General features: G+C 55.3%; 1 protein-coding gene across 2 annotated transcripts; it reads right to left on the bottom strand.

Annotated features, from left to right (window-relative positions):
• Positions 1-230: 230 nt before the first annotated feature.
• Positions 231-11,658, bottom strand: ACVRL1 (activin A receptor like type 1). 2 transcript variants are annotated; one of them, XM_082350547.1, is made up of 10 exons: positions 11,430-11,658; positions 8,695-8,763; positions 7,873-8,124; positions 7,475-7,686; positions 7,127-7,226; positions 6,597-6,743; positions 6,030-6,305; positions 5,241-5,438; positions 2,565-2,695; positions 231-1,355 (listed from the first exon to the last, which is right to left on the bottom strand). In XM_082350547.1, exons 2-10 carry the CDS (start codon positions 8,756-8,758, stop codon positions 1,221-1,223), a joined length of 1,515 nt encoding a protein of 504 aa, XP_082206673.1. In that variant the 5' UTR covers positions 8,759-8,763; positions 11,430-11,658; the 3' UTR covers positions 231-1,220. The 2 variants fall into 2 exon arrangements, with proteins under 2 accessions (XP_082206673.1, XP_082206674.1); XM_082350548.1 differs by having other exon boundaries at positions 11,497-11,658.
• Between the last annotated feature and the right edge of the window lie 7,146 nt (positions 11,659-18,804).

Raw genomic sequence — 18,804 nt, 5'->3', positions numbered from 1 at the left:
AGTGGCTGGCTGGCTTGCCTTCCAGAAGGCCCAGGGCTGTGTGAGCCCAAGGATGGCCACAGACATGGGTTAAGGCAGGAACTGGAGCTTGGAGAATTAAACTAGGAGGCGTTTCAGACACCCTTGGCCTCAGCTAAAGTTATTTTCAAATCTCCATCTTGAGGCAAATTGCCAGGGGCTGGGGCACAAGGAGTACAAGGGACTGATGAACTGAGTTCTGACACAGGCTAAACATTTCAAAGAACTTTAGAGCTGAAAAAAAACCTCAAAAGACATCAGGACCAAATCTTCATCTACAAATCTTTCAATATGTAGATAAAGAAACAAAGGTCCTGGGCCAGCGAAGGCCTCCTTCTTGTCCTGTAGAGCAAGCACCCGGACCAGACCCTGGGTCTCCTGACTCCCAGCTGAGCCCTTCCCTGGCGGCCGTGCTTGGCTCCGACATCCTCTCAGTTTATTCTGAAAGTCCTGGGCCTTGCCCATCTGACCTGCCACCTCACCACTGGCCTATGACTCTGCCACACCCGCAGCAAGACTCCTTGGGTTTAATGCCACAATAAGTCAGCTAGGAGGGGAGTGGAGGAGGGCCCCAGGATCAGGCAACCCGCTCTCCTGGGCAGCTAGCATTCAGCTAGCGGGGGTCCTGTCTAGGAGACAGCGGCCCAAGGCGGCCTGGAGCTGAGATACAAACCCACGGAGAAAAACCGATGGGCCTGGGTGTCTGGGGCTTGGGACAGAGGCTAAAGCCTGGCAGGGCAGGGTGTCTACTGAAGGCTGGACGGGGCCCTGTGCCACCCTGGCAGCTCTGGTGGGGCGGTGGGGGTTGACTGACGGCAGGGGGTAAAGTGCAGGCCCAGACTCTGGGCCCGGGACTGGGATTCCCTGGCTTGGCCACCCTGGCTCTGAGGCCTCTTTTGCATCGGGTCCTGGGGGTGGTAGGGGGTGCACCCAGGGCGTGGGAGTGGGGAGCGAGCCCGGCGTCAGGGAGCCTGCTGCCTTGAGCGGGCCAGACGGTGGCGGGTGAGGTGGGGGGATCGGGTTTCAGCCCAGCTGTATTTCTGGCTGGATGGGCTGGGGGCCGAGTTGGGCAGGCACAGCTGCCCACAGAGGGGCACTCCCCTCCCCAGCGCACACTCACAGAACCTCTACCCAGACAGGCCACCAGCCACTGCCCACCACACACACTGCAGGCAGAGGGGAGTCAGGCTTCAGGCCTGCGGCTAGTGAATCACTTTGGGCTTCTGGAGGCCGTTGCTGAGCTTCTGTAGTGTCTTCTTGATCCGCAGCGCAGTGAGGCGGGCAGAGGGGTTTGGGTACCAGCACTCCCGCATCATCTGAGCCAGGCCTGAGAGGACCTGTGGGGAGGGAGAGCGAAGCAGAGGAGAGAAAGCAGAGACACGGGTCAGGGAAGGTGGAAAGGAAGAGGCGAGGAGGATGCCCAGTAGTGGGGAGACACGAGCAGAACAGAAAGGATGAGAAGACGGAAACGAGAGTGTCAGAAAGGAGGGGGAGACGAGGGCCAGACGTGGTAAGAGGGAGAATGGCGGGAACCAGGCAAGGATGAAAAAGAAAGATAAAAATGGAAGAGGAAGGGAGTGGAGTGAGAAGGGGATGGAGAAAGGCAGGCAGGACGGAAAGAGAGATGTAACTCAGATCTTCGGGGACACCCTCTGGTGAGTACACCCCGCCCTCATCTCCACCAAGATCCAGGAAAGGGGAGATCTGCAGGCCTCGGGGCTCCCACATGCCCATCTGCAGCGGGACCCCAGTGTAGAGGGCAGTGGCTCCCAGCACCTCCACCAACCCTGGCTGCGTCCTCAAAATGCATGTGTCTAGGGAGGAACCCATCCCAGGAAGCTCAGCGGTCCCAGAGTGAGCCAGCCTCACTCCACCTCAGAGCTCAAGCCGGTTCCTGAGACAGAGTGTATGTGTGTGTGCACAGGAGTGCATATGAGTGGCTTTTTGTGGATCTGTGTGTTGTGCAGAAATATACACGTGTCTATGTATACATACATGTATACACATGTGTACGTGTATTCATTCTTTCCATAAACATTTATTGAGTACCTATTGTGTGCCAGGCACTGTGACAGGTAACAGGGAGATAAGGGTCAGCAAAGGAGACATGCTCTTCCTCTTCATGGGGTCAACAGTCTGGCATATATGTGCATGTGTGTGTACCTGTGAGTATGTGTTTGTGTAGAAGCGCGTGCATGCCCCTGTGTGTCTATATACACATATGCATGTGTCCTGTGTAAGTATATGGAGTGTTTTGAGAAAGAACAAAAATGAGCAACAACAACAAAAACTTCATGGCAGGAAATGCAGCAGAGAGCCTCTGACTTTTCAGGCGAGGTGAAGTGTTCTGGTTACCAGAATAACCAGAGGGTCCCAGAGGTCCACAGGCAGGGACGTGGGAGGGAGTACCCAGAGAAGTACCCTGGACTCTGTCCCCCCAGAATCTATCCAGGTGAAGCAGAGGCCAGACACAAGTTCCTGGGCCCAGAAATCCCAGCTGTGAGCCACCACCCCACGCCATCCCAGCCCCACCAGAGAGGCCTTACCGGGTCTGCAGCCAGCCGGTTGGGGATAGTGGGGGTCTGCTGGTCAACACACACCACCTTCTTCATGTCCTCAAAGCTGGGATCATTAGGCACCACATCATAGAAGGGTGGCCTGTAGTCCTCCACGATGCCTAGGGATGGAGGGCAATGGGACAGTCACTTGGGACCTCAAGGAGGCCCAATATCACCCAGAGGAGAGCCTTGCCCACCCTCTGTCCCAGGGTCCAGGAAACCAGTTGCCTGGCCATGCTACCCCTGAGAGAGACACCATAATATAATAAATATATTTATAAATAATAATAATTACTGCCACTTATTTTACATTTACCATATATGCCAGGCATTGTGCTATAAACACTTTACATGCATTATCCTGTTCGTCTTCACAGCAACCCAAAGACCCATTTTACAGATGAAGAAACTGATGCTCAGAGAAGTTGAGTCCAAGGTTACACAGCTAGTAATGGCAGAGTCAAGACTTAAACTCATTGTATTCCTAGGCCAGATCTTGTTCCAGTCCTTCCACAGCTGCCTCCCACCCAGGGCCTGGGTACTGCTCCGAGGCCCCAACTATCACAGATGCCCCCAAATACCTAATATTCACTGAGCACTTACTATGTGCCAGGCACTGTCCTAACTGCATGGCATTAAATCCTCACAACAACTCTATGAGGTAAGCAATACTATTAGCTCCACTTTATAAGCAATGAAATTCAGGCCAGAGAAGTTAAGAAACTTGTCTAAAATCACACAGGTAGTAAGTGACAGAGCTAGGATTTAAGCCCAGAAAGTCTAACCAAAGCCCATGCTCTTGACCTCCAAGCTACACTTAAGGAAGGGAGGCTGGTTGACTGCTGGATGAGGATGTGGAATGAGGGAAAGGGGGAGAAAACACATCTCCTCAGAGAAAGAGATTTTTACCCAGGTCCAGATCACATCCACCCACTCTCAGGGATGGCACAGGCCTCTGCTGACCCCTTCAGCCAGCAGCGCCCCCTCCCCTGGTCATCCGAAGTGCGTGGTCCTTAGCAGGAGCTTTCTGAAGATGATGCCTGTGGAGCTGCAGGCACTGGGGCAGAAGAGGCCAGACCCCAGAAAAGCGCCCCAGGCCACACCCTGCTTCCAGCCCCAGGCTGGGAGCCACAGCCACACAGCACAGCCGCAACCTCGGTAGAGCCCACGCCAGCTGTGCTCCCCGTGGCGGGCTTCCAGGCCAGCCCCTGTGCTGCTCGAGCCCTAATCAGTGCTGCACAGAGGCCTGAGCGTGTCTAATGGGCCTTTAATCAGCGCCGGCGCTGACACCAGATTACAGTGTTTATAATGCGCCACGAATCTGTGTGGGGCTGACAGAGCTTCCCTCCGCTCCAGGAGTCAGCAATCAGCCTCCCCCTCAGCCCAGGCTGGTCCAGCCTTCCTTTCCTGCCTGAGGCCTGGTCCAAGGGGCTTCGGCTCCTTCCAGGTGCCCCCTTCCCCAGCCCCAGCCTCTAGAGCTCATGTCTGAAGGGGCAGGGACCTGAGCCCATCCAGAGGGTGGTCCCCAACCTGTCAGGACTCCCAGCAGCCTCTCCCCATGGACAGCCTCCGCAAAGACTGATCACTTCCCCACCTGGTCCAGACCGTCACCCAGCACCCATCCACCCCAGGGCTGGGAGGGCACCAGCCACAGGGCAGCCCCCTATATGGGGCCATCAGGAACGAGGTCCCTCTGCCTGCTCTCAGCCCCTCCAAATCTGAGTCCCCTGTGGCACCCACGGTAATAAAGAGGCAGCAGGGAATTCTCTGGCAGTCCAGTGATTAAGACTCTACACTCCCAATGCAGGGGACACGGGTTCGATCCCTGGTCGGGGAACTAAGATCCCGCATGCTGCACGGCTTGGCTAATAATAATAATAAGGCAGTAATAAGCAGGCACTGCAAACACTATTATATCCCGCATTTTTGTGGTCAAGGAAACCAAGGACCAGAGAGGTATAAAAAGCACGGTAATGAAGAGCACTGGCCCCCAGAGTCAGATTGCCTGGTTTCAGACCCCAGTGCTGCCTCTAGCCAGCTGTAATTCTGTGCCTCAATCCCCACATCTGTAAAATGGGGATGACACTGTGTCAAGCATGCGTCATTACAACAATAATTGCCACTAACATTCACTGAGCTACAGAACAGCTCCAGATACTGCCCTGAACACACTATTTGGATTATCTCAACAACTAGAAATTATTTTATTCTCATCTTACAAATGAGGAAACTGAGGCACAGAGAGGTTAAGTATCTTGCACACGGCAAAATCAGGAACTGAACTTAGGCAGTCCGATTCCCAACCCACGCTCTTAACCACTAAGCAATACCACCTCCCTGCCAACAAAGGACGATTCAATAAGATAATACATGTATACAGCGTGGCATCTGGCACATATTTAAACTCAATAAATGTTAGCTGCTCTTAATATTTTTATTATTATCACTTACCCAAGATTTCACAGCCAGAACCAGACTCAGATGAACCTTAAAAGGTCATTCAGCTGGACCAGCTGGTGAGTGGCAGTAAAGGGAATATGGGAGGTCTGACCACAAGCCCCTCAGGCCACGGGCACCAGCCATGGCAGGAAGTCCCATCTCCTGCCTGTCTATCCACCCACCCTATTCCCCTTTCCCCATCCTGTGCAGGGGGGGGATCCTCACCATTGACAATGGTCCGGCGGGCGATTTCCCACAGCACCAGGCCAAAGGCCCAGATGTCCGTCCACTTGTAGGACTCGAAGCAGTCGGTTCGGATCTGCTCTTCCAGCACCTCGGGGGCCATGTACCGCTTGGTGCCCACTCGCGGGTTGTTGCCGATGTCCAGGTAGTCACTACCCTGGGAGTGCATCACAGCCAGGCCTGTGGGTACCGGGCCTGTCACTCCTGCCACTCATCCCAGCCCACAGACAGGATGGGCCCTGGGAGGCTGGGGTCCGGGGGTGAGGTGGGATGGAGAGAGACGGTAGGACATAAGAGGGGCCGGCAAATGGAGACCCGCCCTGAGGTGGGCTGGGAGACAGCAGCCACGGGGAGAATAACTGTCCCAGTTACACTGTGCTTGTGTGGTGCTCTCTAGGTGCAAGAACCCAGCGAGATGCGAGTAGGGGAGGCAGGCATTATGATGCCCATTTCACAGAGCTGAACCCCAAGGCCTGGTGACGGGGAGCGATGTAGTCAGCGAAGCCAGGATGAGAACCCAGGTTGCTGGCTCCCTGCCCCTTTCTCCTAACTCCTGGAGCTCGGCTGGTGTGGGCTTGAAAAGAACGTTAAGGCAACCTGTGGGGCTCTTGCAGAGGTGAGATGAGACCAAACACATGTCTGTAAGTTTTAAAGCGCCAATCAGTGTCATCACCGACGCCAGGCATCCAAACCAGCAAAGGCAGTACCGCGTGGAAAGGGAGAGCTCACGGACCCCACCCCCCCGCGAAGGGCCCGCCCCTCCCCGCTCACCCAGGTCCGCGATGCAGCACTGCAGGTTGCTCTTGACCAGCACGTTGCGGCTCTTGAGGTCGCGGTGGGCGATGGCCGGCTTGCCCTGTGTGCCGAAGATCTCCACGTGCAGGTGCGCCAGGCCGCAGGCCGCGGACACGGCTAACTTCAGGGCCAGCTGGGGCTCCAGCGTCTGCCTCTGCAGAAAGTCGTAGAGCGAGCCATGCTCGTGGTAGTGCGTGATAAGCCACAGCTGCGTGCTTGAGTTGCGGGAAGTCATGTCCGAGGCGATAAAGCCTGTGGGCGGAGGGTCAGGTGGCTCACCAAGGGTCTAGGGATGAAGGAGGCTCGACGGGTCAGGGTCAGGGCTGGGGACAGAGGATGGACTAGGTCAGGGCAAAGCTGGGGCTGGGGTGGGGGCTGGTCTGGCTTAGGTCAGAGGGGAAGCTGGAATCAGAGGGCTGAGGAAGCTGAGGGCCGGCTAGGAGTCCTGCAGGGTTAGGTCAGTGTCCAGAGGCGAGGTGGTGGTCCAGCCCTGAGTGCGGGGGGATGAGAGCCGGGGGCCTGGCACAGCACCCTCCCGCTTGCCTAGGATGTTGTCGTGTCTGAGCAGCACTGTGTTGTAGATCTCAGTCTCCCGGAACCAGGATTGTTCATCCCTCGAGGAGAAGATCTTGACGGCCACACTCTCACCGTGCCACAGGCCCCGCCATACCTCGCCATAGCGGCCCTTTCCTGATCCGACGGCCGGAGAGGAAGGAGGGGGTCACATACCGGACACACAGAGCCCTTGGGCACAGTAATCCCCAGAGGAGTCCCCCATCATTATGCTGCACTGACTTCATCTGCAGAACCTCTGATGATTATGTTTTAACTTAATCCAGACCCAAAGGCAGCCGGCAGGCCACCCCCATTTGCCTCTTGCTCCACCCCAGCTCCTGCAGAAGGGTCTGGCACTCACCCATCTCTAACCCCCTCCCTGGCCAGCAGAATTCCCATTCGGAGCCGGAGCCAGGCCTGGCCCCCCCTGTGACTCCGGAGGCCAAGAGTTCCCTCACCCCTCCCCCAAGCTCACGGGAGCTCTTGGTCCCCATCGCCCGGGCTCACCCACTGCTCACCCACACACTCCACCAGGGCGACCTGCCGCGCCACTGTCCTCTGCACCAGGAAGGGGAGCCCTGAGCCACTGCCGGTGGTGCACTCACTGTCCAGGAGGTCCTGGGAGCATCGAGAGGCCGCTGAGAGGCAGCACCCACCCAACCCGTTTCTCCCTCCTCAACCTGGGCCCCACCGCTGTGTCTCTCCAGGCTTCTCACTCACCAAGCCCTCCTGTCCAGCGCCCAATCAAATCTCTGAGTGCCTGCCATTGTGCCTTTCTCGGCTACCTGCCCCTCTGGGTCCCCTCTGGCTCTGTGTCTCCTGTCTACCCTCACCACCCTGTGTCCCAGGGTCTCCCAGTCCCATACCCCCAGCATGCTGTCCCCCTGCTCGGATGCCTTCAGGATGAGGCTGGACTCGCCCAGCTCGCTGTTCAGGCCCCGCTGCTTCTCCTGCCTCCGCCGGACATGCCACAGGCCCAGGGCACCCAGAGCCACGAGGACCAGCAAGGCCAGCACGGGGCCCAGGATCAGAGGCAGCTGGCCATCTTCTCGCGGCTGCTCTGGCGGAGTCTGGGTGGCTGGCACAGGAGGGACACTGAGGCCCAGCTTCCACCGGGCCAGACGCCCCCCACCTTGCCACTCTGCCAGTCAGATCCCAGGGTCCTGCCTCCCCCGCCCTCCAGGCCAGAGCACGAGAGGCAAGCAGGGCGGGGAGGGCAGAGTCTGAGAAGACAGGGAGGGGTTGCTGGAGCAGCTGTACGTACCCTCCAGCTCCAGGGACACGTTGTGGTTGCAGAAGGGGCTGTAGCAACAGTAGTGGTTGAAGAACTCGGTGGGCCGCCCCTTGCAGAGCTCCTGGTTCAGGTTCCCGCAGCCCCGATGTTCCTGGAGGTGTGTGCCCTCCTCCCGCACCAGCACTACTGTGCACCAGGCCCCCTGGCAGGTAGGCCCCTTGCAGTGTGGGTTCGCACACGTGCAGGTCACCAGCGGGCCCCGAGAGGGCTTCACGGGGTCGCCTGGGAGACACACTGGAAGCTCAGCTGCTCTGGGCCCAACTCCCCAGGATAAGCCTAATACCCAGGTCTGCCCCCTGCCCCCCCCCCGCCCCCACCTTCTGAGCTCTCAAATCTTTGAGGCCTTGGTCCTTCAGTTCCATCCTCAGATTATCCTTCCCTCCAGTGACTTACCCCTGCCAGGGGCAGCTGCCACCAGGGGAACCAGGCTTCTGTCCCTTCCCTGATCCTAGGACCTCCCCTCCCAGTTCCAGGCCCAGCCCAGCCCCCAGCGCCAACTCTGAGGGCTCTCCCAGTCCCTCCCTGCCAACATCCCCACTGCCCGCACCCCCAGATAGCGGTCCCACCCTGGAGTCCGACAGAGCAGCAGTCTGCGGGTTTGGATCAGGAGGACAGCACAGGAGGGTTGGGGTAGCCGGGAGCTTAGTCCCACTGAGCCCATCTCCCGCCCTCCAGCCAAGCTCCTAAGTCCCCCTCCTCCCCAGCTCCTCAAATTCAGCCCAACAAGAGCTGAGCCCAGATAGCCCTTTCTCCACCCAGGCCCCTGTTCCATACTTGCTGCCCAGTACTCACCCTGGGTCAGGCCCAAGGCCGTCAGTAGCATCAGAAGGGTTCTCCTGGGAGGGTCCAAGGTCATGGTCCCTGGAGAGGAGAAGGGGCGCAATAACATCTATGAAATGTGATCCCTTCAGTGTTTTCAGCCACTGACCGTGGGTCCCTCCCACCCGGAGGAAATCACTGGGAGTTTTTTTGTGGGGGGGGCAGGGAGGCCTCCTCCCTCCTCCCTGTGTCTGGCTTTGGGGAGGGGCCTGCAGGGGAAGTCCTGGTTCACTTCCCCATGGAAACCATCCTGTTAGGGGTAAAGGGTGGGGAGCCATGTTTAAGTGACTGAGAGCTTGGGGGACTCCCAGCTCTCCTGCTGCTGAGTTCAGACTGGAGGGTGCAGAGGGCAGAAGGGGACTACGGGACTAGGGTAGAAAGAGCATCTCCTCAGCAGTACCACCACCCTTCTGTCCCCTGCCCGCTTGCCCACCCCTTCCCAGCCTCCACCCCTGCCCACCCCTTTCCCAGTGCCCCCGCCCCCCCGGCCTGGCTGCCTCAAACATAAACAGGCTCCTGTCTTCACTTCCTGCCATTCAGGGTCCCGCCAAGCTGGGAACAGGAATCAAGATTGTTTAGATTGGGGTCTGGATAGAACAGGCAGGAGTCACGCACAGCAGGGAGCAGGACGTATTCTCAGGGCAGGCTGGAGTGGCTACAGGGTCTGCAGGAGCCACCCGGGGCTGGGACACCCCCATGATGGAGTCCTAGGAGGACACCTTGTGAATCACAAAGCCCAGCTCTTATTTTAGAGAAGATGGGGATTAAGACTCAGTCAGGAGAGAAGGCTTGTGCAAGGTCGGGCAGGATTCAGTGGCAATACCAGGAGTACAACCCAGGTGTCCAGACTCCCAGTCCCGTGTTTTTCTACTCCATATCCCAATCCAGGGTGGCTGCCCATGTCTGAGCCCTCAGGGTTGTAACAACGATACAAAGCTTGGACAGTGCTGGGCTGTGCCAGGTGTGAAGGAACCTCTCTGCACCCTCATCAGAGTATAAGACGCCCTCTCCGAGCCACTCCCCGGCCCCCTTCTCTCTCCTTGCCGTCCTGGGAAAGAGTGGGGGTAGGGCCAGTGATGTGGAAGGGAAGTGAAACATACTTAGACGTTGAATGTTTGACCTTCTGTGGCTGGTTGAACTTTTCCAGAAGTTTGGTGGAGAGCATTAGGGGAGTAATTCTGATCTATAACAGTCCCCATCTCAGCTCCCAAACCATCTAGTGCTTCAGAAGCCACCCCCTTCTTCATTTCTCAAAGGTTTAGAATGAGAAGATTAGGGCTGAGGCTGCAGCAAGAAGGACTGAGGTCAGACAGCAAGAAGGACTTTTGAATGGTGGAGAGTATGCAGGTGTGTGCCTGGGGACTGGATCCCCAGGTAGGGGCAGCTGCCACGAGGGAGGGGGAGTGTCTTCTGGCATGACGTGGTAAGGCTGGTAGGGCTGGGCATATGGCCATATAGGCTGCAGAAGACCCCTAGTCTAAGAATGGTGCCAAATGAAGATCCATGATGCTGAGGCTCTGAGGGCAGGATGACTCGGGGGGGGGGCGAGGGGGGCGCTTCGTGGGCCTCACTAGCTGGTGGCAGCTCTGGCCTTCCTGCCTGGGCTTCCTCTGCCCCAGAGGCCCAGGGCTGGGGGAGGAAACGGAGCCCTGGGCTGCTGCAGCTGTGTCCCCAGCCTCTGCCTGACCTCCTGCCTCTTGCCCCTCCCAGAAGGCAGTGGGGAGTCTGGCAAGCACTCTACAGTGGGACTGGTGGCTGGAGAGGGAGCCCCAGACAAGCTGAATTTGCCCACTGGGGTAAGGGCGAGAATCCATCCTTGGCAGTCTTTGCCCAGAAAGCAGCTAGGGAGAGAGTATGCAGCAAGAAGCAGAAGGGGGTAACAATAGGATGATAGCCGGCAGCCTTCTAGAATCCTCTACCCATGCTTTCACTTCTCTGTGCTCCAGTGCACCCTCTCACCTACACAATTACGCAGCAGAATCACCTGAAGTGCTTCATTAGAAATGCACATTCTTTGGTCTCACCCCCACTCCAGATTCTGATTTAGTCCATTGGGACCAGTAAGAAACATGCATTTTAAAAAATTTCCCCAGGTAATTCTGATCAGTTTGTGTGGGTACCACACTTTGAGAACTGGGTCCTACACAGTGCTGACTGGTCCCCGTGCTTTCATTTCACTGGGCAGGACCCCGCTGGGTGAGTGGGAGTGGAGTGCAGGGGGCAGGGACTCTAATTCCTACCCGGGGACCTCTCCCCCCCTTCTACTGGAGAAGGGACAGACAAGGCTAAACGCTGGAACCGGGGACTCAGAGACACTGCAGAGGGAGGGCAGGGCGCGGGCTTTGTTCAGGACATGTCCAGCCTCTGGGGCCCAGGAACAGTGCAGGGAGGGTTTGGCAGCATTTGCAGAATCCGCCTCTGGTCTAATCCTGGGAATGTAGTGGAGGCAAACTGCGACTGTCCAGTTTTTAACTGGGCCTGACGTAAGATTAAGTACAGGAGGGTGCTGAGTCCAGATCAGTCCCAACTCCGAGCTGACCCTGCCTGATTCGCCCTGAGACTTGACTCTAGCACAAACAGACTCCTGGAGACTGGTGGACTCCTTTCACGTCTAACAAAACTTCTTGAAAGAACTCCTGCTGACTAGAAGCATCACAGTTTTAAGCCAGAAATCACAAATGCTAAACTAATTTCAAATATTAACTTACCACGGTGAAATTCTTAGTAATAAGCGTTAACCTTCTCTGAGTAATACTTATGTGCTAAGTACCGAACCTTGATGGCTGATCTCCGTCCTCACGACAATCCAATAGGGAAACGGAAGCTCGGGGATGTCAGGTTTCTTGCCCAGAATCACCAGGTATGTCTTGATCAACTTAAATTGCTGGTGATAAATCCTCACTTGGTCATTTTATTTCTGCAGTTGTTTGGTGTTAGGTAGGTCCCTCAAAAGAGAAAAAAGAGCAAGCGGGGATTGCATTAAGAGACTGCAGTTTTCATCACCTGCTGCCCAAATGCGGGTTTGTTTAGAAATCATCTGTTTGCTGTAGGCTTAGCCCTAGTTGGGGAGAAGCAGAGTAGAGGTGTGCTCAGAAGGTGGATGTCAATCCCTTTCTCCCCAGCACACCTGAGGGATTGATATAACCGGCTCGCATCCGCAGCAGTGGCTCAGCACAGCAGTGACTGTCATGGGGCTGGAAGCGCCTTGCTCTGCACATCGGCACAGGACCATAAAGCAGAGGACCAGACTGAGCTGCTCATCCTGGGTTGCCCCTTACCGTCACAAAGGGGCACTTTCATCTGCATCACTTCACAGCGCTGGGATGTAGCATCAAGTCTGGAGTATAGGATCTCAGACAGAATGCAAATGCAGCACAGTATAGCACAGAGGTCAGGTTGTGGTCTCTGGATCATGTAGACCCGGATTCAAATCCTGCTTCTACCACTTAGGGCTATGAGATTTGGGGCAAGTTACTTGAACTTTCTGAGGCTTAGGCTCCCCTATGAAAAATGGGGAATAATAATAGTGCTCATTTCATAGGTATAATGTAGTAAAATTATTTAGCAGAGTACTAAGTGGTACACAGCAAGCACTTAACAAATGTTACCAAAAACCCAACCATCCATGGAGCTTTGGACAAGTGATTCAAATCTGAATCTCTTTCCTCTTCTGTAGGATGGACATAATAACACCTCTTCTGCTAGGCTGTGGCCAGGATTACATGACAAAAATGTATCTAAGTGTCTACATAGTAAGTACTCAATAAATGGTAGCTATTTTTAACCACCTGATAAGATGAGAGGACAGGTACCAGGACAAACAAACAGTAAGGGGTAAGAGATGTCGGACAGACCCTGACTCAGCCAGAAGCTGCCCGTATAGAGAGGGTGAGAGCTATCGTCCACTCTGCCCTTGTCCTCAGAGAAGAAAAGAGGGGGTGGGTGGCCAGTCTTGAGATGGTCATAACAGCACTGGCCTCCAGACTGACCTCCAGGGCAGACTGAAAACCTGGGGTCCCAGGCTGGAGGGAGACTTGGATCCCCTCTGACCTGGATCCTGAAGGAAGTCCATGCATTGGGGATTTATCTGACCACACAGGGTTGGAACTGAGGTTTGGGGGAGGGAGTTACAGTGTCAGATTCCTTTGGCAAGAGTGGCCAGGACTGGTCTGGGAAAGATGGGCTTCAAGGGGAGGCTCATCAGTGCTGGGAGTAGACACCACCCCCAGGTCAATCCAGGTTCCTGGAAGGATATGTGACCCCCTTCTCTGTAAGTGAAGGAGGGCAGGGATCCTTCTGCCCATTTTATGGATGAGGATGAGAGAAGAGAGAAGCTAAGTGACGGGCCCCAGGAGCAAAGTTTTCTGATTCCCAGTGCGGGTTCGGTCCAGCCCCCTCCAGTCTTAGGTGGGGTGATGGGCAGATGCTGGTGCAGGGCGAGGGGCGGGCGGCTTGCACTACGAGGAGCTGGGATTGACCCTACGGCGACCTCTCTGAGGGTCTCTCTGGGATATGCCATGGGGAAGCGCCCACTGGGGTTGGGGTCAGCCGCACCCTCCCAACGGCCCGGCCCGCGGACCTCGACTCACCTCTGGGCCTGCCCCGCGAGCGTGCAGCGGGCGGCCTCCTCCCCTCCCCGGCGGCGGCCGCGGTCGCACGACGGGCGCTGGACAGCGGGCCAGGGTCTGGGGTCCGGGCGCGCCCCGGGCAGGGCTGGGGCCGGGGAGGGGCTGGCTCGGCGCGGCTGGCGCGGCGGCCTCCCGGGACTGGGAAAGGGGCCGGAGCAAAAATGTTTCTTATTCCAGCGTCTTCCTGCCTGGCCCGGCTCCACCACTCCCTCCTAATAAACCGTTTCCTATTGCCCAGCTAGCCGACGGCCGCCCGCTCGACCCTCGCCAGGGCTCAGGGCCGGACCCTCCCCTGCGAGGCTGCAGATCCGAGGGCGGCATCCCCCTCGGCTGCCCCCGCCCGGGATCAAGGCCGCGCTCCCGCCCCCAGCCTCCCACATCCGCCTCCCCGAGGGGGCGGGCCTTGGCCTTGGGCCGCGGGGGTCTCGTGGGGTTCAGGCGCAGAGCCGTGGGGGCCAGTGCTGGGACGCTAGGCACCGTACGAGGGCCGGCCGGGGGAGGGGTGGAGGTGGAGGTGCCCCTCCCCGCTCAGAGCCGTTGAGGGGCGGCCTGGAATCCTGGACGGGTAGGGGGGCACCGAGGGAACGACATGCGGGGAGGGCAGAATGGAGAGAAGTTACCTGTCTTCCCACCCCAAACTCCAGGTCCTCCGCCTAGAAGGCTCAGAAGCACGGGCAGACTTTGGGGCTGGCAGGGTCCGAAATATTTTGGCTCCGCCCTCCCTCCCCCTCCCTCGGGGACTCCCCAGTCTGTCCAAATTCTTCAGCCTCCCCCCTCGGCCCCTTCACCCCCTTCCACAGCCTCGCACTGCTCAGCGCTCAGCGCAGGGTAAACAGGCCCAGATGGGGCAGCTCTGAGTCAGTGGTGACGGTCTGAGCCCCTCTGGCCGTAGCACAGCTCAGTGACAGGGATACCTCTCTCCACCATGGGCGGCCAGGATGGAGGGAGAGGCTGGGAACTGCCTTGGACTGCCCCCCTTCGAGGCCGGCCCCTCACCCCACCAAATGGAGCTTTAGAGTTGGGGATGGGGAGCCTCCCTCGGGACACTGCTGGGACAAGGCGGACAAGATGCTTTGGGGAGGGGAGCAGAATGGCTTCTCCTGGAGAGAGAAGCAAACCCTTCCTCCTCATGCCCTTGCCTGGGCTCAGAACAGTGACATTGTTGTCTTGCTTTGCTCCAACCACCGTGAGCACCCTGAAGGCAGGACTCCACTTTATCCCTCGCCTCCAGGTTATCCACAAAGACTCTGAAGTCAGAATCCAGACTAGTCGTGTAACCCTAGACAAGTGACACCTCTCCATGCCTCAGTCCCCCATCTGCTAAATGGGCATAGTAAACAGTGCCAGCCTCATAGGGTTGTCAGGAGAATGAAGGGACATGATGCTTATCTCAGTTCATAGCAGAGATGCCAGCTGGCTGAGCCTGGCACAGGACCTCCATGAAAGTGTTTAATTAAATTAATAAATGACAAGATTGGGGAGGTGATGGCCTCAGAGCCAGGTGGAAAGATGTTGGTGTTAGAAGCAGAAGCAGACTTCTAAGGTGTCTTGCTCTAATATGGGGATTCTGTAAGATGGGCCAGGACATCCCTCCCAGCCCCCCACACCCTCTTCGACAGGAATAGAGGCTGGGGGAGACAATGACTAAAGGCTCAGACAAGCATCAATTGTTGACTGACCTCACTTCCTCTGCTGAAACCCTTCCCAGCCCCCACCCACAGCTGCTTCACAACTTGTGAGCCTTGTGAATTCCAGAACCAAGGCACACCCAAATTTCAGTGTCAGGGCAGAACTGTGTCCTGCAGCCAATAGGAAGTACTATGGGATTACAGTATCTGCTCTTTCAGATTATAGTGGCCGCTTCAGCACACTATTAGCTGGAGAACTGGGAGTGTGGCTGGTGTCCATCTTTCATATCCACTCTCCCCCATGCCTCGCTGTGGTTTCTGATAAACCCTCCCCAATCCCAGCCCACGGGTCTGTGTCCTGAGAGGTGGAAGGGGGGGCTTCCCCAAGGGAAGCATTCAGTCTGAAACACACACTGAGAACAGAAACATCGAGATGGACAAGAACTGAGCATCGCTGGGGAGAGTCAGTGGGGACGGGGGACTTTATCTGGGAAGAGTTCATGAGACAGATAAAAGGAGAGTAGGGTTTGGAGGAGGAAGACGGGGCCCGATGCAGGGTGGCTGTTCCTCAGTGCTGGAGTCTCCCCACCTCTCCAGAGCATGGAGCCCTCTGGACCCTGACGCGTGCTCTTTGGGGCTTCTTGTGGACCCCATGCTTTCCACAAAACACAGAGAACCTGGGGAAGGCATCAGAGGAGGGACGCAGAGTTGGAGAAAGCACTGGAGACTCAGCCCAGTGAGGAAAGGGAAAAGGAATTACAGACTGCATCCAAGTCTACAAGAATTAATTACTCAAAAGGACCAGCTGTTCCCCATATTCAGTGAGGACAGAATAAGAGGAAACAGGCGTAAATGGCTAAGACTTAGATTCAGACATTCAGAAGAATTTCCCAGCAGTGTGTGAAGCAGAGGCCTGGAGGTCCTAGGAAAGGTATGTGGGGTGAAACTTCAAGGAGATTCTCACCTATGGAAGGCAGGTGAAATGAAGGCAGGGGATTGGACAACTTGACCTTTCAGGACAAGCTGTGAGTATTGAGTTCAAGCATTGATCCTGATACTAGGGCAGGGCCGACTTCGTGCATGTCCAACCTGTACAGACACCACGCTTGGTTTAAAGCTCTGCTGGCACCATCTTGGAATTCTTAATCATGTTTGAAAAGAGGGCCCAGCATTTTGCACTGGGCCCCACAAATTATGTAGCCAGTTCTGCACCGGGATGAGTAGGAAGGAAGAGCAAGGAGTGGGACTTCCCTGGTGGTCCAGTGGTAAAGAATCGGCCTTCCAAGGCAGGGGATGTGGGTTCGATCCCTGGTCTGGGAACTAAGATCCCACATGCCACGGGGCAACTAAGCCCTCGCACCACAACTACTGAGCTCGCACGCCTCAACAAGAGAGTCCGCATGCCACAAACTACAGAGCCCACGCGCCCTGGAGCCTGCGTGCCACAACTAGAGAGAGAAAACCCACAGGCCACAACTAGAGAGAAGCTGACACGCCACAACAAAGACCCATAGCAGCCAAAAATAAAAAACAAACCAAAAAACCCAAATAAATAAAGAAAATAAATAAATATTAAAAAAAAAAAAGCAAAGCAAGGAGGGTGGGGCGGTTAGCAGAGGGTGAGGTGGGCTTTGCTCCATTTAAATGGCAGAGTGGGAGATTTAGATCAGACAACCTAGGGAGTTTTTCAAATGAAAACAGTAGAACAGGATACATAAGGAGGAAGAACTGTGGGTCTCCTTTAGGGGAGAAGCGGGGCAGATTCCTATGAATTCCATTTATCCATCTGTTCAAAACAGAGGAGAGAGTCTCAGCTCTGAGGGCTGCAGGGAGAGGACGTGCCCTCCCTAGGTCTCCTCCGCTCAGGCCAGAGGCACCCTTACACCATTACTCCATTACCATGGAGTCCTGAGAAGAGCAGTAAACCAGGGGGCGTGGGGCCTTGGTTCCAGCCTGGCTTAGACCGGATCCTCCCAAAGGTTCTTCCCAGCCTTGTGTTATCTCCTTTGGCTGTAAGATTCAGGAAACCACCTGGTCCTGGGCCCTGACACCACAGCTCAGGTGAAAAGACAGTTTGGCCACTGCTAATGTTTGGGGAGGGGAGGGCAGCCAGAGCTCTGTCCAGCACCTCAGGAAGAGGCTGGCAGACAGGGGCCACATTTTGAGCCACTGGGTCACCTTCCTCTTCCTCTTCAGCTCTTCCAGGATGTCCCCTAGATGGGTCTGGCCACTCCTTGCCCAGCCGGAGCCCTGAGGATGAGTCATCTCAGGAGGGAAGCTCTTAAGAAAGGGACGGCACTTCAGGGCAGGAGGCTGAGATGAGACGGCGCCCGCACAATGCCTCGGGGGCCTGGGCTCTGTTGAGAAGCTGCCCCAGTCCCATCTCCTCCTCGGCAGTCCAGCAACCTGTGGATTGCCCCTCCCCACGGGCGTCCTCGAGGGCCTGACTCTCCTCCTCCAAACCGGCCCCAGTGCTGGAGGAGGGCACCCAGGCTCAGCTTCTATAACTGTAAAAAGGGGCTGCGAATTCCATCTGTACCACATTCTCCAAATAAAAGCAAAATACCTGGGAACATTCTTCTCTAGCTGTGCAACTCTCACAGCTGTCTGGTTTTGAGAGAAGGAGACTGAGCTGTGAGGCAGGAGAAGGAGCATGAACTGAGAGTCTCCAGGAGGGCACAGGCTTGCCTGTGTGACAAGGGCCTCAGTCTCCTTACCTGTTCGGAGAGGAGCACTAAATACTGCCTCTTCTATGAATAGCTCTCTGAGGGGTTGCTGTATAGGTGAATGTAGAGCCACTGCAGAGGGCTTGGAGGCATGAGGCAGCCATTCTGAAAATAACCCAGGAGATCCCAAATAAGCGCAGAGTAAATACACTTTAAAAATTCTGCAGAAGAGTTTATAATGAGAAGTGACTGTGTCCATCCCCAGACCCTCTTGCTGGGGCCATCCCCTTCCCAAAGCTATTTATTTCTCTGACATTTACTTCTATAACTCTAAATAATATGTTTACACTTCTATCTCTAGATTGTTTTCAGCTTTATTGAGGTATAACTGACAAACACAATTGTAAGGTATTTAAAGTATAAACATTGTAAATCAACTATACTTCAATTTTTAAACAGATGCAAGGTTTTACCAAAAGATATTTAAAATGTACATCGTGATGATTTGATATACGTATCCATTGTGACTGGATTCTTCCCATCTAGTTAATTAACACATCCATCACCTCATATATTTATCTTTTTATTTTGTTTTTTTTTTTGATGAGAAGTTTTTTGGTGAGTAAAATTTAAGTGCTACTCTCTCAGCTAATTTCAATTATACAATAAAGTGTTATCAACTATAGTTGTCACTGAGCAAAGGGCTTGTGGGCCCATCATGCAGAAAGTCCAACTCTGCCAGCAGGAGTTTGCAGCAAAGTAAGGATTTACTGCAGGGCAGCAAGTAAAGGAGGAGGAGAGAAGCCTCAGATCCACTCCCACATGGTCTCTGAGTTAGGGGTTTTTTTAAGGGGAAGAACAAAGAGGCTAGGATTAATCATCGTCTTCTGACATTTCTGTGACATTTCTTAATCGTAGTTTCGAAAGTCAGGATGTTTCTGGTTTACGATTCTCTGGCTAGTTGGTCCATGGATTAGGGGTCCGTTAGCTGATCTTGCCTTAGAGAAACAACCTAAAGTTTGTACGTTAATGGTGATATTTATAATAACAATTTTAGGCATGAATAATGTTATCAACAACTGCAATTTTAGTCATCTGACTCTGGTTGATTAGTGTTCAGTTAGCACAGGATTGAGGTCAGAGGGGACCAGAAAGGGAATA

Source organism: Balaenoptera borealis, assembly GCF_965194805.1.
Source record: "Balaenoptera borealis genome assembly, chromosome: 13".
Classification (NCBI taxonomy): Eukaryota; Metazoa; Chordata; class Mammalia; order Artiodactyla; family Balaenopteridae; genus Balaenoptera; species Balaenoptera borealis.
Note: the sequence above shows the minus strand (reverse complement) of the source record. Positions and strands in the feature narration are given on the sequence as shown.